Source organism: Mytilus edulis, chromosome 1 (genome assembly GCF_963676685.1).
Source record: "Mytilus edulis chromosome 1, xbMytEdul2.2, whole genome shotgun sequence".
Lineage (NCBI taxonomy): Eukaryota > Metazoa > Mollusca > Bivalvia > Mytilida > Mytilidae > Mytilus > Mytilus edulis.
In genome coordinates, this window is record NC_092344.1 from 925,885 (window position 1) to 949,281 (window position 23,397).

The 23,397-nt window shown below is 33.5% G+C and overlaps 1 protein-coding gene across 3 annotated transcripts; it reads right to left on the reverse strand.

The window, feature by feature from the left end:
* Window positions 1-14,860: 14,860 nt before the first annotated feature.
* Window positions 14,861-21,686, reverse strand: LOC139520923 (uncharacterized). Of its 3 annotated transcripts, none has more exons than XM_071314028.1 (4): window positions 21,192-21,686; window positions 19,435-19,445; window positions 19,109-19,250; window positions 14,861-16,401 (listed from the first exon to the last, which is right to left on the reverse strand). In XM_071314028.1, exons 1-4 carry the CDS (start codon window positions 21,382-21,384, stop codon window positions 15,197-15,199), a joined length of 1,551 nt encoding a protein of 516 aa, XP_071170129.1. In that variant the 5' UTR covers window positions 21,385-21,686; the 3' UTR covers window positions 14,861-15,196. The 3 variants fall into 3 exon arrangements, with proteins under 3 accessions (XP_071170129.1, XP_071170111.1, XP_071170118.1); XM_071314010.1 differs by lacking the exon at window positions 19,435-19,445 and adding an exon at window positions 19,343-19,353 and having other exon boundaries at window positions 21,192-21,685; XM_071314017.1 differs by lacking the exon at window positions 19,435-19,445 and having other exon boundaries at window positions 19,109-19,261; window positions 21,192-21,685.
* Window positions 21,687-23,397: the final 1,711 nt, after the last annotated feature.

The window sequence follows — 23,397 nt, forward strand, 5'->3', positions numbered from 1 at the left end:
ATGATAACACTTACCATGGAGTTTTATTGAAAAGGGGTATACTACGTTTGCCTTTATTTACCCCATGCCGTAAAGAATGATAACACTTACCATGGAGTTTTATTGAACAGGGGTATACTACGTTTGCCTTTATTTACCCCATGCCGTAAAGAATGATGACACTTACCATGGAGTTTTATTGAACAGGAGTATACTACGTTTGCCTTTATTTACCCCATGCCGTAAAGAATGATAACACTTACCATGGAGTTTTATTGAACAGGGGTAAACTACGTTTGCCTTTATTTACCCCATGCCGTAAAGAATGATACCACTTACCATGGAGTCAAATCAATATAGTTTTCTTTTATGCGCCTAGGTGTATGGTCTTCAGTTTAAACATGTTAGAGAAAGAAAGACTTTTTATAAGTTTTAGATTAGAACATTGCAATTTCTATCATTTTACAAGATTTTTCTGACATAAATTGTGATGTGGAGACCGTCACTAAAGGACGATCACTTTGTACTGATTGGTGGCATTCATTTACACAAAAAAAACGTTTGCAGATGAAATTCAGGTCTACAATGATAAAGTAAAATGAATGTGAAATGCAGTATATGATAAACATGTCTAATGAGTATAATGTGTTATTTGTTCATTCTTTAAAATACAATACAAAATAAATATATATTTATACAAAAAACTTTCTCAACACATGTCCTTTATATTATACGTTTAGTCAATTTATAATTGAAAACGAATTCTGCAGAAAATAATGTCTCCCACAGAGATATATAGGTATAGATAAATAAGTCGACCATATTTCTGTATGTCTCTTTACATATTTATCAACAAGAAAGCGCCATAATCTGGCAAAAGATCTTTGTAAAAAAACAAAAACAAAAAGAATATGGAAAACAACTAAACAAAATACGTTTTAGAACAACAGCGTATGTATCAAATTAAGAAACTCCTTTATTCATCGGAATTTGACATGAAAAAGCATATGACGCGATATACAAAACATGCTCCTTATAAGTCATTGCCACAGCGATCCGTGATACTAGTAGTAGATATAACGGTTTCACAACCATCAATGGTGGATATAGTTACCATAAAGGACTAGTTACACAAATGAACATCCAAATTTTATCTTACTGGACCAAATGCAAAAGACCTTATTTATGTAATCTATTTTTTCAAATCTTTTTCTAAGATTAAACTATGGAAGCTGAGAAAATTTAATCTGAAAAACAGAAAAGTTATGAAAATTGCTGGAAATGATGGGCCTATTTGAAAAAGTTCTCAAATTCTACTTCTTAACATGTCTCGGTTTGATTTGATTAAATGGAAAATGCATGTATGTGTTGCGTTTCTATAACACATAACATACAGCTTCCTTGTTTTGGCACCGGAAGGTTAACTAAGTTTGTTTGAACTTTGATCATACTTATAAATAATACCTAATTAACTAAACCGATAAGGGAAATACCCTGGTTCATCATAATCGACGCTTTTAACATTGAAAATTCCAATATGATAACAATCAATCAATTAAAATAGAACAAAGTGTATAACTAAAGTAGCTTGACACTATTGGCATTCTGTTCAAAAAACCTATAACAGTTTAATAGAACCAAATTGTTTTTGTTTGAAAAGGACTTACTTATGACAGTACTCTCAACATTCCTTTACTGGTAAAAAAACAAAATGATTTTGGACGATTTCCAAATTAAATTTTGAGACTAAGACTTATTTCCCGTTGATCTAAGCTGACTTTCTTGTCTTGATTTCTCATTATATCAGTATAAAATACGATCTATCTACATATTGCAATGAAACAAACACACGACAAACAAGCTCTGTTAGTTTTCAACTGTGTTTTCCCAAATGACAGTGACAGTCCAAATGTTCCACCCTTAATTATCATTCATCCACTCTTTAGATCTTATATCTATTGGGGTTATTGTCAGTTTGTCTTGTTATGAATATGTGTAAGAAACTAAGGGTTGAATGGGGTATTTAGATGTAGCAAACTTCTAACGTCCGGCAGTGCAACTCTTGCTAGAGTACGGGTATGACTGTGGAGGATCGCAGCCACTTCATGTCAGAATGGGGATTTTATATCCAATGTGCGGTTTCCAAGTGGCCTATTGCAAGGCAAAATTTTAACCCCTATCCAATCTTTTTTTTCCCAGTGGAGGTCATAACTTCCCACCCTTTATCCAGTTACACCCACCAAAAGTATATATAATAGATCGGTAATGTATTGTCTTCTGGAAAATGCTGAAAAGTTGAGTAAAAAAACAACCAATGAAATACATGTTATTACAAAAAAAAAACAATCCCCATTCCAAACCAAAAGACCAATTGAAAGAGGTGCTTTGTTTTATCGTAAAGAATGGCCAACGTAGATGCAATTATCTTGTCTTAAGGAGGGATAAATCCAACTTGGTAAAAAATGTCACTCTGATTCTAACCAAAAATCCTCTGAAACGGACATTATGAAGATGCTTGATTTCTTGATTGACGATATATTTGCTGGTAGGACGTGTTTTTTAACAAACAACCGGCATCCCCATGAAAACCAAATGCGCCCCCCCCCCCCCCCTTTCTTGTCGACTTGTTTTTTATTCATGTGAGGCTGACGTCATGCAAACAATTCATGAACAGTATCCTTTAACTTTACTTTCTGCTATAAAGATGATGTTCTCTCACTATATAATTCAAAATTTGGTGACTATTTTGAACATTGAACTTGAGGATGCATCAGATACAAATAAGTCTGCCTCATACCTTGACTTGCATCTAGAAATTCACAATGAGGGTGGTTAAAGTCAAAATTTTACGACAAAAGTGATTATTTCAGCTTCCCAATTGGGAACTTTTCATTTCTATGAAGCAACATTCCAGCCGCTCCTGCATACAAAGTATATATCTCCGAGATGATACGATATCCCATTGCCTGTATTTCCTTTCATGATTTCCTTGCTGCTCACAAGGAAGATATAAAACAAAAATTTCCAAATGATGAAGTTGAAATTATCCTTTCGTAAATTTTACTGACGCCACCACGAGTTGATTGACCTTTACGGAGTATCCGTTTCACAGAGGATAGCGGATATATTCCTAAAATCATAACACCAATCCCGTCCCTTTTCCCTAAATGCCACCTGCCAAATTAGACTAATCCCCAGGTTTGTACTAACATAAGCATCACGACGGATCTCACATGTGGAGCAGTTTCTGCTTACCATTGCAGAACACCTGAGACCACCGCAGTTTTTTTTGTGGCGTTTGTGTTGCTCCGTCACTAGTTTTCTATGTTGTGTTTTTTGTACTATTGTTTGTTTGTCATTTACTTTTTTAGCCATGCCGTTGTCGGCTAATTATCGCCTTAATAGTTTTTCTTTGGTACATTTCGCCTCTCTTTTTCTTTTTCAACTGTAAAGGACAATAACGAAATGTTATTCAGTATTATAAATCGAAGAACACACAGCTGAGAGGGTGATAGAGCAGATTGGTATCGCCTCGGTTGACAGTGTTTTCTCGGGGTAACAATATGCACTATACCACCCTCTCAGCTTTGTGTTATTTATATACTTTTCCATCAGTGAGGTAGTTGGTGTATATCAATAAAAGTGTGGTTCCTATCTCTGTCCCCTGTGGAACACATGATGCTACTGGTGCAGAAAATGATACAGCTTTATCTACTAAAACCTGTTGTGGTCTTTCAGGAAACTTTCTATCCATCTTCGTGTGCTGACCTGGATTCCGTTATGATGGATTGTTTTGACAATCTGGCGTTGAAAGCTCTGTCAAACGCTTTTGAGAAGTCTAATATTACCATTTCAACTTGTTTTTGTTTTAGGTGACCTGTTATGTCGTCTGTTGTTACCAGTAGCCGTCTTTCATAGGATCTCTTTCCACTGAAACCATGTTGTTTGCCAAGTAGAATATTCTGTCCATCTAGGTGTCTATTACTATCTAGAATACTATACAATGTGTTCTAGCATATTTGATATGACTGCTGTAAGAGATACCGGTTGGTTGTTTGTAGGCTTAGATCTGTCGCTTTTCTTGAAAATTGGAACAATGTTTGCATTTTCCCGTCTTGGGGTACATCTCCAATATCTAAAAACTGATGGAATATATTAGGATAGTATATTGGTGTTTTTGCATTTACTGTTTCTTTGAGGATTGTGACCATATTGTATCTAGACCACAGGCTTTCTTTTTGTTTAGGCGTCCTATGAACTTTTCACTCATTTGTCTGTAATTTGAATGTTGTTCATGGGTTTGTAAGAATATGGACCCTTATCTGGAATTTGATTATTAATTTTGTGTGTAAACACAGATACAAATTGTTTTTTTATGATATCTACCTTCTTGTTTGGTGTTTCGGCTTTTTAGCTCACCTGGCCTAAAAGGCCATGTGAGCTTTTCTCATCACTTGGCGTCCGTCGTCGTCGTCGTCGTTAACAATTTTTCAAACATCTTCTCCTCTGAAACTACTGAATGGATTTGAATGAAACTTAAAATGATTGTTCCTTAGATTATCCTGCACAAAGTGTGTGCTTCGATTTTTGATCCGTCAAAAAGCATGGCCGCCGTTACTTAAAATAGAACATAGGGGTCAAATGCAGTTTTTGGCTTATTTCTCAAAAACGGAAGCATTTAGAGCAAATCTGACATGGGGTAAAAATGTTCATTAGGTCAAGATCTATCAGCCCAGAAATTTTCAGATGAATCAAACAAACCATTGTTGGGTTGCTGCCACTTAATTGGTAATTTTAAGGAAATTTTGCAGTTTTTGGTCATTATCTTGAATATTATTATAGATGAAGATAAACTGTAAACAGCAAAAATGATCAGCAAAGTAAGATCTACAAATAGGTTAATATGACCAAAATTGTCAATTGACCCCTTAAGGGGTAAATGTCCTTTAATGACAATTTTTCACAATTTGTTCATCATATTTGCTAACTTTAAAAAATCTTCTCCTCTGAAACTACTGAATGGATTTGGATGAAACTTAGCATGATAGTTCCTTAGATTATCCTGCACAAAGTGTGTGCTTCGATTTTTGATCCGTCAAAAAACATGGCCGCCCTTACTTTAAATAGAACATAGGGGTCAAATGCAGTTTTTGGCTTATATCTCAAAAACGAAAGCATTTAGAGCAAATCTGACATGGGGTAAAAATGTTCATTAGGTCAAGATCTATCAGCCCTGAAATTTTCAGACGAATCAAACAAACCATTGTTGGGTTGCTGCCACTTAATTGGTAATTTTAAGGAAATTTTGCAGTTTTTGGTCATTATCTTGAATATCATTATAGATAAAGATAAACTGTAAACAGCAAAAATGATCAGCAAAGTAAGATCTACAAATAAGTTAAATATGACCAAAATTGTCAATTGACCCCTTAAGGGGTTATTGTCCTTTAATGACAATTTTTTCACAATTTGTTCATCATATTTGCTAACTTTAAAAAATCTTCTCCTCTAAAACTACTCAACCAAATTCAACCAAACTTCAACTGAATGATCAGTAGGGTGTATAAAATAAAGTTTGTGTTTTATTTTCTATTTTGTCTAAAAACATGGCCGTCATGGCTAAAAATAGAACACAGGGTGTTAAGTTTTTGTGTTTTGGTCTGTTTTTCTTATACTATATGCAATAGGTCTACTAAAATTGGTGTAAAGAATGATTGTAAGGTGTACATGTCTAGCTGACAGGTGTCATCTAACCTTGACCTCATTTTCAGTGGTCAAAGTTAACTTTTTTAGTTTTGGTCCATTTTTTTAATACTTTATGCATTAGGTCAACTATATTTGGTGTATGAAAATATTTTATGATCTATATGTGGGTTACGCAGGTTTTATTTGAACTTGACCTCATTTTCACAGTCCATTGCTAAGTTTTAAGTGTTTGTGTTTTGGTCTCATTTTCTTTATTTATAAACAGTAAGTCATATATATTTGTAATATTGAAGAATTGTTAGCTGTACATGTTTGCCTGGCATGGTTCAATATGTTCTATAAGGCATTGTTTACCAGGTGAGCGATTCAGGCTCTTGAGAGCCTCTTGTTTCGTTTTCAGTGTTTCAATGCTCATTGTAATATGTTTCCCGGATTTGCCGTATTTCCAAAAGGTTTTTGATGTTGTATCTTTTTTATGATCTAACAGGCTACTCAGGTACTTATGGTAAGATGTATAAAGTTTGTAACAAAGAGTCTTTCGGAATTTCTGAAATAACAACTTCTTTGCCAGGTTTTCCTGTCTTAAGTGCTTATTTTGTACAGTCGTACATCCATGATGCATTCAGATTCATACCTTGATAGTTTTAAAAAATGTCAAATTCTGTTCCTCAAATGATGGTCTTCTATCTTCTGCCAGGAAAGAAATGTTGTTCTAAGCTATTGCTCTTCTGCTTTTTCCCAGTTAGCTCTCCTGCGGTTGTAGATAGTTCTTGTGGTCTTAATTGGCCTACATGGCCTGACATGATTCCGTAAAACTAACATGTCTTGGTCACTCATTCTTTTAGGAGGCGAGTGAAATACTTTTGACTAGGGATGTATGTTATGAAAAGATCTAGTATATAGACGTCGAACAAAGCGGCATAACTCAAAATCTAAAATGTTTTTACATAAGGCCCTGTAAAATTAATTTTTACTTTCATTTAAATTCAAATAAGAAATCATTAATGTATTGAAATTCCGACAATCCAATCATTTCTATTATACTACTATTTTCAGTCTTTGTTAGTGACATTTTAAGAAAAATAGTGCGATAACATTTTATGAACGAAGAGAAGAAACTGCTTTGAAAAGAGTAACAGAAAAGATATGCTTCGTAAACTTTATGGACGCAATCACGAATTGGCTGACCGTGATGAAATGTTCGTTCACATATAATAGCGGATATGTTCCTAATGTCGTTACTACATTCCCACCCCCTTTCCAGGCGAATGTGACCTAACAAATTTGACTTATAACCGGGTTTGTACTAACATGAACTCGGGTGACATAAGTGCAGAAGGATCTGCTCACCCTTCTGGAACACATGATATCACCCAAAGTTTTGGTGTTGCTCAGTCTTAAGTTTTCCATATTGTGTTTTGTGTACTATTGTTTGTCTGTTTGTCTTTTTCCTTTTGAGCCATGCTGTTGTCAGTTTATTTTCGATTTATGAGTTTGAATGTCATGCTGTTGTCAGTTTATTTTCGATTTATGAGTTTGAATGTCATGCTGTTGTCAGTTTATTTTCGATTTATGAGTTTGAATGTCATGCTGTTGTCAGTTTATTTTCGATTTATGAGTTTGAATGTCATGCTGTTGTCAGTTTATTTTCGATTTATGAGTTTGAATGTCATGCTGTTGTCAGTTTATTTTCGATTTATGAGTTTGAAATTCCCACTGATATCTTTCTCCTCTCTTTTAATAATTTTACAAACAAAATCTATATGACACTTGCCTTGAATTATGACACCTGTTCGTGCTTAGTATTAAATCAGACAGCGCACGTAATTCCCGATCGTCAATTCTCTACCGGTGGATTTGATTAAATTTAGCTGTGTACTTTAAATATTTTTTATACTTAAAAACATTTATACAATGATATATCAATTTCGATTATAAAAGAGAACATGTGGTATGATTGCCAATGAGAAAACTCTCCACTAGAGACAAAACGCAACAGAAATTAACAACGCCGTTCGGCCTTCAGCAATGAGCAAAGCCCATACCGCATAGTCATCTTTAAAAGGCCCCGAAATTACAAATATTAAACAATTCAAACGAGAAACAAACGCATGACTGAAATGCAGTTTTATACCAAGGATTCGTTCTTACTATACAAATCCTTGTTTATACACATTACTTTGTGATACAAAATCCAATGTATCCTTTCATGATGCTTGCATACAAACTTGTAGGGTTTTCTACCTCAGAAATAGATTACCTTAGCTGTATTTGGCAAAACTTTTAGGAATTTTTGGTCCTCAATGCTCTTCAACTTCGTACTCTATTTAGCCTTTTAATTAAACATTTTTTATTCGAGCGTCACTGATGAGTCTTTTATAGACGAAACGCGCGTCTAGCGTAAATATAAAATTTTAATTCTGGTATCTATGATGAGTTTATTTACCTTGTTAGGATCAATTACACACACAGGTATTTCCATGTTTGACGAATTAAAAAAATATAAAAAGTTAAAAAAAAAAAATGTGATACAATTTATATTATAATTTTCATTGAACTGTGTCAATGAAATTTAAAGTCAATCAGCCATAGAAGATTTATAAGATGTTATTTAATAGAATGGTGGAAAGTATAGAGTACGACAATCCTAGATATAAAGAACTAGACATATATGATAATAAATGGGGGAGGGTATTTTTATATATTTTTATTGTTGGTTTATGAGTTTTTAATTATGCGTTACATCCAGTTTTTAGTAATTTTTGTGCTTTTTCGTGCTGGTTGTTTCTCATCGATTTTTTTTTTAAATACGTAGTCCTAAATTTTTCTGATCTTATTTTAAATATTTTGTTTTCTTTATACAAGTTCTTATTAAACCTTTTGAGATAACCATCACTACTTCAAATAAGTGATTTTAATGTCAACGTGTGTCTAAACACTTTTAACATAGGAGAAACCAAGAGACAATCTAAAAGCATAACAAAACAGACAGCACAAAGATTGAAATGTACTAAGTTATCATTTGTACAATAGCATAGTCTGTCCATCTAGGTGTCCATTAATACCTAGAATACTATATAAAAGAGGGACGAAAGATACCAAAGGGACAGTCAAACTCATAAATCTAAAACAAACTGACAACGCCATGGCTAAAAATGAAAAAGACAAACAGAAAAACAATAGTACACATGACACAACATAGAAAACTAAAGAATGAACAACACGAACCCCACCAAAAACTAGGGGTGATCTCAGGTGTTCCGGAAGGGTAAGCAGATCCTGCTCCACATGTGGCACCCGTCGTGTTGCTTATGTGATTACATATCCGGTAAATAATCTAATTCGGTAGGTCACATTCATGAAAGGGAAGGGGATTGTAATGTGTTCTAGTATATTAGATAGGACTGCTGTAAGAGATACTGGTTGGGTGTTTGTATGCTTAGATCTGTCGCTTTTCTTGAAAATTGGAACAACGATGGTAATATCAAAATCTTTGGATATATCTCCAATATCTAAAAACTGATGGAATATATTTGGATAGTATTGGTGACATAGCCTTTGCTGTTTCTTTGAGGATTGTGATCGGTATTTTATATATTTCCAAAAAGATTTCGATGTTGGTTTTTTTTCAGGAACTAACGGGCTATTCGTGGTAAGATGAATGAAGATAGTTACAAAGAGTTTTTCTGAATGTCAAAAATTTACAACTTCTTTGCTGGCTTTTTTTTTAAGTGCTTGTATATACAGTCGGGTTTTTTCTGATCATTATTTATTTCAATTTATTTGACATCAATGGCACATCTAGTATTTAACTTCTTTAATGTTTTCTTTGGGATTCATTAGTCCATAATTTAAAAAACAGATATTTAAAAACTGTATAATTCTCTCTCACAGGTGATGATTTAATATCTTCTGGGAGGAGAGAATTGCTGACTTCTGACATTTGCTGTTTTGCTTTTTCCCAGTTAGCTTTTTTATAGTTGTTCTAGTTGTCGGTATAGATGGCCTGCCATGTGTACGTGCAGCTATCATGTTATGGTTACCCATTGTTACAGATTCCTAAAGAGAACACGTGAAATACGTTTAAACAAGATAAGGGTGAAATATTATGAAAAGGTCTAGTGTATAGGCGTTGAACAAAGCGGCATAACTCAAAATATAAAGAGCTTTGTTTTTTTACAATTCCATAAAACCTTGCAAATGAAATTACGTTAATTTCATTATAGTTTACATTCAAAAGAAAGGTGTTGGAATTCCGACAAACCAATAATTATATTAAACTACAATTTTCAGTCTTTTTTGGTGACATTTTGAGAAAATTAGTACGGTAACATTTTTTTGTATACGAAGAGAAGATGCATTGAAAAAAGTAACAGAGAAGATATTATCAAAGAAAAAATTTGGATTTGACTTCGCAATCTTTTCTTGATTTTATCCTACCTTCGTTAATTTTACCGATGCAATCACGAGTTGGGTGACCCTGATGGAGTTTCCGTTCACATAGAATGGCGGATATGTGCCTAATGTTGTAACTACAATCCTGCCCCCGTTCCCGAATGTGACCTACCGACTTTGACTTATATAACCGGGTTTGTACTAAAGTGAGCAACACGATGAGTGCCACGAGTGAAGCTGGAGCTGCTTATCATTTCGTAGAACATAAGATCATTCCCAGGATTTGGTTGCGTTCGTGTTACTTGAAGTCTTTAGTTTTCTATGTTGTGTTTTGTGCACTATTGTTTGTCTGTTGGTATTTTTCTGTTTTAGATATCTTAGTCTTATCCTCTTCGCTCCGATCTGAGCATAAGGTCAACACAATTCCATGTTTTAGATATGGCGTTGTTCATTTATTTTTGAATTATGAGTTTGAATGTCCCTTTCATATCTTTCGCCTCTCGTTTAATAAATTTACTAACAAAATCTTTATCACAAGAATTGCACTGAAGTATGACACTTTTCCGTGCTTAATAGCGTACGCAATCCCTATCGTAAATAATCTACCGGGTGGTTTAAATTAATTTTATATGCATATCTTCAATCTTTTTTATACATTAAAACATTTATTAAAATATTATTAAAACATTTAAATGATTTGGCATTTTAAATGCATAGAAATGCATTTGTATACAGATAGAAAAAACTGTTGACTTTATGATATAAGATTCAATGTATTCTATTCAATCAATGATGATTTTTGCATACGAACGAACTTTCACCCATCAATTACATAAACAGGTATTCCCATGTTTAATCTGAAAAAAAGTAAAATGAAATGTGATACAATTTATATTATAATTTCCATTGAACTGTGTCATTTCGATTGGAAGTCAGTCAGCCATTGAAGCATTGCAGATTGCTAACAACAACCCTAGATACAGTCTATGGAAGAAGCGAATCGATATAAACTTTTCTTATATCAACTAACGATATTGTCTCATATCAACGACTCGAGTTGCATTGTGGGAAATTTCAGACGAATGTTAGCATTTGTACGAAAAAAGGCAGATTTCACGGTATACAGTAATGTCTCTTTTCTTAAAACAGGGTGACATTTAACACGACATACGTCTGCTGTATAATTTCCATAAATTATTTTATGTAATAACAAGCAAGGTGTATTTAAACGAGAAAATTGAATTGTTGAATAAATAAAACATAAATGCACGATTTATCATTTGTAGATGTACACATTCAATAAATATCATGTAGCAAATTCAGTGGAATGCAATTGAGATGAATTCAATTGTTTGCTAAGCCAATATCACCTATGAGTCAAAGATAAGTGCTATATTGTATTATATCAATGCGATGTTTGTCATATCATAGCGATGTGTTTTTAATATCAAAAATTTATGAGTGCGATACTTTTCTAATATAACTGCTATAGTTTTCTAATATAAAATGAAAACGATGACACGTCACTATGCATGTCAAGAAAACCGCAAACATAATTCACACACTTAGAATGAAATTCAAAACAGTGTGGCTGTGGCCATTGATTAACACATTAAATCCATCCATTGACTGGGACAATTTACGTGAACGTTTGTCTGTAACGACCACTGTTCACGACGTACCTACGATAGACATTTAAAATGTGGGGCCACCAAAGGTTTCTTAACGCCTTTAATTATAAAATAATTCGAAAAAATAATCAGGAATAACCTTTATGTTTTGATTTATATAATTGATATAAATCAAAACATCGAGCTATTTCTGATTAATTGTTTCGAATTACTTTATTAAGGTGTTGAGAACCTTTGGTGACCCCATAATTTAAGTGTCTTTAAAAAGTACATAGTGAGCAGTGGTCGTTACATACAAACGTTCACCTAAATTGTCCCAGCCAATGGATGAATTTAATGTGTCAATCAATGGCCACAGCCACACTGTTTTGAATTTCATTCTAGTTCATGACCGGCTTAATGATTGAGGATCAATATCACTAAAACTTCGTATCTGTAACAAAATTAACGCTTACATGAACTTATCATTTCGAAAATGTTGCTTGACCCTATTGATAGTTGAAAGTGTTAACAACCTGTTCAGTCTATTGTTTTTTTGGCCGATCAATTCATTTGAATGGGGACATATGGTTGGAACCCCTCCCCCCATTATCCTGGGTTTGGAACCCCTCTTTCTTTGAAAACGGCTGGATCCGCCCTTGAGGTCACACTGCTATAGCATATCCACATGGGTAATATCGAAATAGACAAAAAATATCATTACTTAAAAGAAAAAAAAACATTCATTCAAACAATCCAATCCAATACAGCTCCAAATTACAACCAATATGAAATGGTAAAAAAATATTCCAAACAAATTAAAATGTACAAATGCTGATGTCCCGAACTTTGAAGATACCAACTGAGAAGCCTCAGACTATAAATTGAACAACTTCAGATACAACGAAAATCAAAAATCTTGTCAAACAGAAAATGTATTTTTTATTAACATTGAAAACAATTTTTGAGAAGTAAAACAGTTCTTTTTGGATACTAAAGACTTTTCCCGTTGGTAAACCTCTCACGTGTATGACAGTCTCATCAAATTCTGTCATATTTACAACGATGCGTGAACAAAACAGACATTATAGGTAAAATTGTCAAAATATGGGTACAGCAGTCAAATATTAATACTAATAAGTACTACTATTGATATAACAAAAACACCGCTATGATATTTTAAAAGTATCGCATTGATATTAGAACTAATAGCATTTGTATATTTATTTATGTTGCCGAAAACAACATTTTCCGCATGGAATGTCTGCATATTTACAATTGATATTAGGCTATATTTGTATAATATCGCTATGTGATATAAGAAAAGTTTTTATCGATTCGCTTCTTCCATAGACTGAGATATAACAAGACTAGACATTGACTACATGTATATGATAATAAATGAGGAGTGTATATATTTCTAGCTGGTTTATGATCCATTAATTATGTGATTCATTTAGTTACAGTTTTGTTCTTTTCCGTTGGTGTTAGTTGTTTCTTAGTCTTTTTTCTAACTACATGTAGTCCGAATTTTTCTGATCTTATTTTTCAATATTTTGTTATCTTTATACAATTCCTGTTAACCATCACAACTTCGGATACGAGATTTTGGCCAAAATTGTTAGCTTGCGTGTAAACACTTTTAACAGAGAAGAAACCAAGAGGCAATCTCAATTCATAGAAGAAGAAAAACCCAGACAACACAAGGATTGAAATGTAGAAGTCATCATTTTCATTCATATTTCAGGCTAAATTTAAAAATTACCGCTGTTATTTTCCTTTTTTAAAATCAACCCCCCCCCCCTTTTCAGCTCACGAAATTCTCAGAAAAGTCCAAGTGATCGCAATCACTAATGGAAAGACTTAAGATTATGTGTATATCCTCTGAGTGAACTCTGTTTCTGTATTTAATATATTATTTTTGTCTGCCTTGAAATTATTCCAGTCTTGTATGTTCTAATGACAGATGTAATTATTTCAGTGTTTCATCTGTAATTGAGTCATTGTTGTTTGCATGGTATCAGTGTTGTCTGCATATTTATTTCAGTGTAGTATAATTGTGACTTTTAATTTCAGTGTGGTTTGTTTGTGACTATGTCAGTGCGGTTTGTTTGTGACTATTTCATTGTGGTTTGTTTGTGACTATTTCATTGTGGTTTGTTTGTGACTATATCATTGTGGTTTGTTAATGACTATGTAGGTTTTTATTAAAACGATGTAAATCCTAGATTAAATCAGAGTAAAAAATAAACGACTCGTAATAAAAGCAAACTTTCTGGTATGTTAAAAAACAAAAATGTGTGAGGTTGGTCCTTTATGGGTTGTTATGGGATTTTTGTTTACATGACAGCACATAACCTTATCATAAAATCATTTATTTCTATTGTACCTTATTTTTGTACTGTCATCATTGTAATCTACCAACGCAAATGGAAATTTAGAAAAAACATATTGACTTTGTAACATGGTACTTAAATCAATCCTATTAGCCCTATTGATCTTCCCATAGTCAATGAACCATGGAACCACAATATAGCTTTACCTTATTTGTAATATTTCATCCATATACAGTTGTTTTGAATGAGTAGTTAGAATAAATCATCTAATTAATTCTCTCTTATTGCTTGAAAAACAAAAATTATCTTATTTTTAAAGTTGACTGGTGTTTTGAAATTATGATATGTTATTTGTAAATTCCTGGCCATGCGTAAAATACACTAAGTCTTGTTTACAAAAAAAACCTTGATGACAAGGCTGACTGAATCCTTGATGAGATATGATTGAACTCTGTGAGATACTTTTGTGTATTAGTTTGTTGACGTTTTACTCTTTTTGTCCACAGTGATAATAAGGTATGGAACTAGAAAGGTCATTCACTTCTAGATTAGCAATCAGCATGCTCGACTTAAGTTTAGACTTTCCTCAGTGACTTTTTTTTTAAATCCAAAAAAAAAAGGGTTGATGATGGTGATGAACGACCTTGACTGGCTATACAGCCCTCGCACGGTCGGCTTTGACTAAAAAATAAAGGAAAATAAGTCACAGAGGTCAGAGTTGGACTAGCTTGAATGTACAGAAATATAGAATCTGTCTTATAAGTCATTATTGATAAGGCAATAACAATGAACATTTTTGGAAAAGAAAGGCGAAGGATGCCCAAAGGGACAAAAACGAATAACAATATTTTATTGATCAACAAAAGAACCCTACCGTACATAACAATATAGCATAAGTGTAAATTTGTGGACGGTTTCTTACATTAACAGTATTTTACTTAGTATTAATACCACATTTTACCAAAGAGCACTATTAAAATATAATTTCACAAGCATTTAGGAATCAGGTCTCTGCAATAATGAGGACTCGAGTCACCTGAAAACTTACGAACCCGAGATTTGTTTTTTTTTATCACGTTTTTAAGTAGAAACTTGTTTTCTCATTAAGAATTAACTCCTCTCCATCTAGTTCAGTTTGCAGTGCCAGTCCTTCACGAATTACACCAAAGTTTATACGTCCTCTTCGTCAAGTTCGTTATGTATTGTCAGTCCGTCCTGGGTTACATTACTGCTTTCTCTAGTGTAGGTATTAACACACGTTTCAATGTCAGGATTTATAGCTGATGCAGAAGAGGATGATGAAATCGGTCGCTTCAGCTTTTGTTTCTTTTTAGATTTTTTCTTTGTTTTGGGTTTTTCTTTCGCAGCTTCTTTATTGTGTTCGTCCGCATATATATCGGCAACATCATTTACTCTTCCTTTCATGGGTTTTGTTTGTTTTTCAGATAAGGAATTTATCTTTTTCTTAAATTTGCCCAGGAGTTTTGAAGTTTTCCCATCTACGAGTGTATTTTCACCAGCATTCATATCGGCAAAATACGCGCCAAATTTCCTTCTTGCTTGTTCTTGGTCCCACTGAGAGTTGTGTGTTTTCCCGCCACTTATTCCGCCCTCTAGTGAAACCTCGTCGATATCATCGCCATTTCCATCTTCACCAGGCATGACCATCATGACAGGTGGGAGTCGTTCAGTATCATTTTGACTTTGAATTTTCAACATTGTTTTGCCGTTTTTATGAACTGTCTTTGTTTTGTGGAATTTAAATACACTGTGATTAGCTGGAGTATTGTCAGCCTCGCTTTGGTCAGGCGACATTGTTCCTATAGAGGTACTTTTAGTACTGGCCGTATCGTAGTCCTTTTTGGCACCCTCCGGTGTGGAACTTTTTTGAATCACTTGAGGAGGAACCGGAGAAGGATGATCCTCAATTTCAGTTTTATCAAACAAATTTATTTTTGTATTAGACGGCGGTAGAGGGAACGTTTCTATTTCTTTATTTGTTAATTTTTTAGTCGGTGGTTTTGGTGGCGGATGAATGAATGTTGTGTGTTGTTTTCTCAGTTGGTTCAGTAAAGGTGGTCTCCTACTATTTTTAGGATCAAATGCACTATTTATTGGATTAACCGAATCTGTTTCCCCTTTGATTGGAAATTTGGTTGGAGCTGGCATCGGCGGAACACCAATATGTTGAAACAGTTTTTCCTTATCTTGTTTCTTCGGTTCTACCGTTCTGCAGGCATCGACGAAATAAAATGGAATAGTTATTACTGCGATGACGGCACCAACCAAGGCTAGATACCATCCAATAGCTATGGTGCTGTTCCCGGACTCCTTGTCCTTCTTATAAATCATCAGACATGCAAACGCAAAAATAACTGTAATAGAAAGAAAAAATCAATTGTTATCAATCGTAATTTTAGAGGGGGGAAAAAACGATAACTCGGACAGTAAATTACGTTTTATGGTAATAATTTGGCACCCCCCAAAAAAAAATATAAAACCACATGTAGTGAACATGACAACCCTAGGTTTTTTTTTTTAAGTTTCTGTTTGATTTTGCTTCAGGTTAAAACTATGTTTAATATAGTTCTTACTGTGGACAGTATATTATTTGCAATTTTGTTTACTAGTATTCCATTTTAAAATTTATTTCGTCATGTGTTATGCTTCAAATAACAAGTACGGTTATGAAATAACACTGTATTTTGGTCCAGCTGAAAAAGGTAAAACATCAGAACGTCTGAAGCTGTCAAAAGATATCAACTTGAAGACCCCGTAACATGAACTTGTCCATATTCTGAGTTACTGCTGATAATGTTTCTATAATTTTGATATAATTTGTCCCAAAAGTAGTACACTCCACTGTAAAAATATCATTGACAAGCGCGGGTGCTATGTTTTTTTATTTTTTTATTTATTGTCTAAAAGAAATGCATTACGAAATAACTGTGTTCTCGGGCCTTTATAAATGATTGCTATTTTAATAGTTTATGCCTCCGAATTAATAATTCACTTTGATTACCTACTGCTTTATTAGTGACATTAAATACCGACAAGAGAACTAGTTTTTGTTATGGAAATCGTTAATTTATATTGACAATTTAAGTCATTATTTATTCAAATGTATTGTTGTATTGTCCTCGTTCAAATTAAACTATTGTATTCAAACAGTTGTGTGGAGAAAACTGTTATCAATAGGATAGTTGAAAATACAAATAAACGTATTGGAAAATAAAAAAGAAAATTCATTACTTAATAATGAATTGACAATTTAATGGTGTTCTCGCATAAGTTTCACTTTTATTTTTGCAATTAAGCGAGATTTCTACCCCCATCATGATCTATATTCTTGACATACATGTACCTAATTATATTTTAATGCAAATGTTATATATTATATTTGATTTACCTCCCAATGATTATTTAAAGGGAACTGACAAATATTTTGTAGACGAAAAGCATGCCTGTATCCTTCTATACTTGATGAGTTTTTATAGATCATTATTCTTTCCCCAACAAAATCTAGCATTTCAAAAGAGGACGGGACAATTCTCACTGAATATAATTCACACTATAGGGTCATGATAAAGTTTGACAAACTTTTATTAAATTCGCATTATCATAGCTCCAGGCATTTTTTTTATAGCATTTAACAATATTATGGCATAAAACGACTAGTTCAGAGAAATGTACGCCAGACTAAACACTGAAGACATACAAATGTAACAAATTAATAAAACACATTGCTAGAGGTTCCTGACTTGGGACAGGCACAAACATAAAACGACTAGTTCAGAGAAATGTACGCCAGACTAAACACTGAAGACATACAAATGTAACAAATTAATAAAACACATTGCTAGAGGTTCCTGACTTGGGACAGGCACAAAAAATCGTTTACAAGTTTGTTCCCGTTACCTGCTAACACCGCCTAGTCGACTGTTGTATATCACCCCTAGTTTTTGGTGGGGTTCGTGTTGCTTAGTCTTAAGTTTTCTATGTTGTGTCTTGTGTACTGTTATTTGTCTGTTTGTCTTTTTCATTTTTAGCCATGGCGTTGTCAGTTTATTTTCAATCTATGAGTTTGACTGTCCCTCTGGTATATTTTGTCCCTCTTTTATATATTCTATTGTTCCTTACCTGTTAAAACAGCCAGAACGACTGTTGTATATTCTATTGTTACCTTACCTGCTAAAACAGCCAGAACGACTGTTGTATATTCTATTGTTCCTTACCTGTTAAAACAGCCAGAACGACTGTTGTATATTCTATTGTTCCTTACCTGTTAAAACAGCCAGAACGACTGTTGTATATTCTATTGTTACCTTACCTGCTAAAACAGCCAGAACGACTGTTGTATATTCTATTGTTCCTTACCTGTTAAAACAGCCAAAACGACTGTTGTATATTCTATTGTTCCTTACCTGTTAAAACAGCCAGAACGACTGTTGTATATTCTATTGTTCCTTACCTGTTAAAACAGCCAAAACGACTGTTGTATATTCTATTGTTCCTTACCTGTTAAAACAGCCAGAACGACTGTTGTATATTCTATTGTTCCTTACCTGTTAAAACAGCCAAAACGACTGTTGTATATTTGATTGCTCCTTACCTGTTAAAACAGCCAGAACGACTGTTGTATATTCTATTGTTCCTTACCTGTTAAAACAGCCAAAACGACTGTTGTATATTTGATTGCTCCTTACCTGTTAAAACAGCCAGAACGACTGTTGTATATTCTATTGTTCCTTACCTGTTAAAACAGCCAGAACGACTGTTGTATATTTGATTGTTCCTTACCTGTTAAAACAGCCAGAACGACTGTTGTATATTTGATTGTTCCTTACCTGTTAAAACAGCCAGAACGACTGTTGTATATTTGATTGCTCCTTACCTGTTAAAACAGCCAGAACGACTGTTGTATATTTGATTGCTCCTTACCTGTTAAAACAGCCAGAACGACTGTTGTATATTCTATTGTTCCTTACCTGTTAAAACAGCCAGAACGACTGTTGTATATTTGATTGTTCCTTACCTGTTAAAACAGCCAGAACGACTGTTGTATATTTGATTGCTCCTTACCTGTTAAAACAGCCAGAACGACTGTTGTATATTTGATTGCTCTCGCCTTCTTCCAATGATTTGTCCAGAATATGGTCAACGCAGCCATCACCACAAACAAAATGAAGAAAGACAGTCCCAGACATGACAGAATCTGTGTGACCTTGTGGTCAGCTGAAATATAAAAATACAAAATCAAGTTATAAGTACACACTTGTCTATTGACAGTCCCAGACATGACAGAATCTGAGTTACTTTGTGGTCAGCTGAAATATAAAAATACAAAATCAAGTTAGAAGTACACACTTGTCTATTGACAGTCCCAGACATGACAGAATCTGAGTTACTTTGTGGTCAGCTGAAATATAAAAATACAAAATCAAGTTAGAAGTACACACTTGTCTATTGACAGTACCAGACATGACAGAATCTGAGTTACTTTGTGGTCAGCTGAAATATAAAAATACAAAATCAAGTTAGAAGTACACACTTGTCTATTGACAGTCCCAGACATGACAGAATCTGAGTTACTTTGTGGTCAGCTGAAATATTAAAAATACAAAATCAAGTTATAAGTACACACTTGTCTATTGTACGAAACAAATTCTATACTGACTGCTATAATGGTTCACTTTTACAAATTGCGAGTTGGATGGAGAGTTGTCTCATTGACACTTAATACCACATCTTCTTATATCTATGTAGTCCAAATAATTATGACGTCTGGCAAGGCTATTTTATTTTTATTTTCTGGGACGCCTGTGGGATAAAAAAAAACCAAAATCGAAAAATACCCACAGCAGACGACATGATTATCTGGACTAATATCTATGAATCATCATTTTCAACAGGTCTTCTTCAAATTTGAATAGAGAATTCATTTGATTAAACCGTTGAATAATTTTTATAATCAGAAAATCTAAAACTATCCATATTAATTATTGTCGCCGGAATAGCGCTATCATTTTTTTACCAGATCCATTACAAGTTTTGAAAAAGATTTCTTCTCATCAAAACTAATGACTAGTTGGCTAATATATGATCGAAACTGAATTGGGGTACTTATATACCATTTTAATTTTTGTCAACAGAATAAATTTCATCGTTTTTTATTAGATCATTATCTTCACTGAGAGAAGTTTTCCACTTCAATAATCAGACAAATTTTATTTCATGTATCATTGGGTGGGGGGTGGGAGGGGTGTGTTTCTAAGATGGTATGGAGGATAAGATTATGTGAGCTTCCCCACCAAAGATTATTTAATGATAAGTGTTATTGTACTGGTGGTTCATAAACTTTTAGACATGCATCAAAATCAGAAAGTGAAACCATGGAACTTAAATAATGAACTGATAATTATGTAGACCATTCTGGGTTATCTAGAGTCAACGATTTTAGGGACATGAATTCGAAACGGATTTTTTTTTTAGTATTTAAAAAGTAAAAATCACAAAAATACTCAACTCGGAGGAAAATATAGAAAAACGGAAAGTTCCTATTCAAATGGCAAAATAGAAACAGAATGAATAACAACTGCCATATTTCTGGTACAGACACTTTCTTATGCAGAAAATGTCGGATTAAAACCTGGTTTTAAAGCTAGCCAAACCTGTCACTTGTATGACAGTCGCATCAAATTACATTATTTGACAATGATGTGTGAACAAAACAAACAGACATAAATTAGACCGTTGGTTTTCCCGTTTGAATGGTTTTACACTAGTAATTTTGGGGCCCTTTATAGCTTGTTGTTCGGTGTGAGCTAAGGCTCCGTGTTGAAGGCCGTACTTTAACCTATAATGGTTTACTTTTTAAATTGTTATTTGTATGGAGAGTTGTCTCATTGGCACTCACACCACATCTTCCTATATCTATCTATAAAAAATGTCATAAATATGAGTAGAGCCGTCAACATTGTGTTATAATCTTAATCCCTGTAAAATCAAACAAAAAGGCACACAATTGCATATAGAAAAAGGAAATTAGCAAAAATGAAAGACAAGAATACAAAAATTTACAATTTTCAAAATTTAAAGTTATGTTGATTTAACCGTGCGCAAGAAGAAACCCAATTAATAACATGAATCTTTCCCAGTCACTCACCAGATTTTAGATTGTCCGGCCACACAGCACAAGTGGCAGTGCCACCATTTAAATAACACGTTTGCCACAGTCCATCGTTTCCATCTTTGTGAGAAGACCATTTTGGAAGAGCAAACGCCGCAATAAATAGAATTAGTCCAATTGCAGAAAACACAAACAGTGCAATGCGAAGTTTCATGTATGTTGATGCCATTTTAATTGTATCCAGTAACTGTAAATAAGAATAAATAATTTGTTCACATTTTAGTCGTCATCTCTCGCAACTATTTTCACAAATTTTCGAATTTTCAATAGAATTCGAAATAGTTCTGCTCCTTCACAGCTTATATAATCTTCCACACCGAAAATTCTGCTCTTCTCCTCTGTCAAATTTTACGAAAATGATAGTCTAACTGTTTGTAATGTAAGATGACGTATCAAGTTTACGAAGAAGATATATTAGCGGTTGACTTAATTCATCAAACCTTTTAAAGAACATTCCTTACATCATACAACCGACATATATATATATTGAGTACGTTTTGCGTGATTAAACACTACCTTTTACTTTTTACAGAACCAACATGGTAGAACATGCTTGGATTTTCCAATTATCAAAAATATTTTAGGGCGATTTACACAGATTCGTTACATTCATAATTGATAAACAATTAAAGGCGACACATTGACAATTGGTCTATTTACGTTAAATTGTGTATAATAAGAGTAATTAAATTAATCCGATGCATAAATAAAACCGTTGTTTTAATAGAATCTATATAATATATTACGATACTGAGTGTTAAAACTTCTAAAACGGGATTTTTTTTTCAAGGCTTACAAAATACTTGAGACAAAATATGCGGAATTACGTTAAATTATGTATAATAAGAATTTAATCCGATGCCTAAATAAATCCGTTGTATTCATGGCATCTTAAGTTATAATAACTATCGACAATAGTTTTAAAACGTCTAAAACGGGATTTTTTGGGGGTTGAAATCATTTCACTGACACCCACTTTACAACAATAGGTGATAAATGTGTTACAAATAACACGCAATATCAAGCAAATAAATTAAATGTTTATGTTCAAGATAGAATACCCGCTGGTGTTGGATTTACGATTGATTTTTTGTGCTAATGCGGCGTAAAGCAACCAACAATCAATCAATAGATTTACGATTTCGTTTATTAAACTAGACGAAACTAAGAAATTATTTTTTAAACTAGAAACAGCAAAAGCAACTGGACTTGATGAAGTTGGTCCGTTTTTCATTAAATTTTCATCGGAAGCTTTAACCCCCAAGTATAACGTATTTATTATAAACTTAAGTAAACTAGAAGGTGTTTTCCCAGAAAATCTTAAATAAGCTAAAGTAAATCCAATATTTAAAAATGGTGATAAACATATTCCAGAAAACTACAGACCTATATCAATACTTCCTTCATTATAAACATATTCCAGAAAACTACAGACCTATATCAATACTTCCTACATTATCAAAAGTATTTGAAAACATGTTGCAAAACATTTTTATCTATATCTGTCAAAATATAAAGTTTTACATGAGGCACAATCTGGATTCCGATCTAACCACTCATGTCAGACAGCCCTTACCAAATTAATTGACACCTGGCTCAAATGTATTGATAATGGCAATGTTGTAGGAACAGTCTTTCTAGATTTAAAAAAAGGCATTTGATCTCGTTAATCACACCCTTCTCTGCCATAAATTACATTTATACAAAGTCTCTAATCATTCAATAAAATGGTTTGAGACGTACCTGTCTAACAGAAAACAAAAAGTGTGCTCTGGTAATACAGCCTCAGAATCTAAATGTATCAAGTATGGGGGTTCCCCAAGGGTACATTTTAGGTCCCCTTTTGTTTGTTTTATTCGTAAATGACATGACTTAAGAAGCCACTCATACAGCCATTGATATGTATGCTGATGATATAACACTTCATGCATATGCAACAAATAAGGAAGAGAAAGGAAACTAAATTACGACGCCAACACTATAAATAATTGGTGTCTGAACAATAGGATGGTTATAAATCCCTTTAAACTACTTCTATGTTGATTGGAACAAATAAGAAACAGACTTTGCTAGGAAATGATATGAATATATGTATACGAGATAGCCCAATCACACCCGTTGAAATACAGAAACTTTTGGGTGTATATATTGACAAAAAATTGGACTGGAAATTTCAAATTGA

Bases quoted from the DNA above. Each gene is read 5' to 3' on its own strand.
- LOC139520923 (XM_071314028.1), bottom strand. From the start codon at position 21,384: ATGGCATCAACATACATGAAACTTCGCATTGCACTGTTTGTGTTTTCT. The intron at 16,402-19,108 runs GTAAGGAGCAAT...TTTCTATTACAG, and splicing joins CGTTCTGGCTGTTTTAACAG to TTATTTTTGCGTTTGCATGT.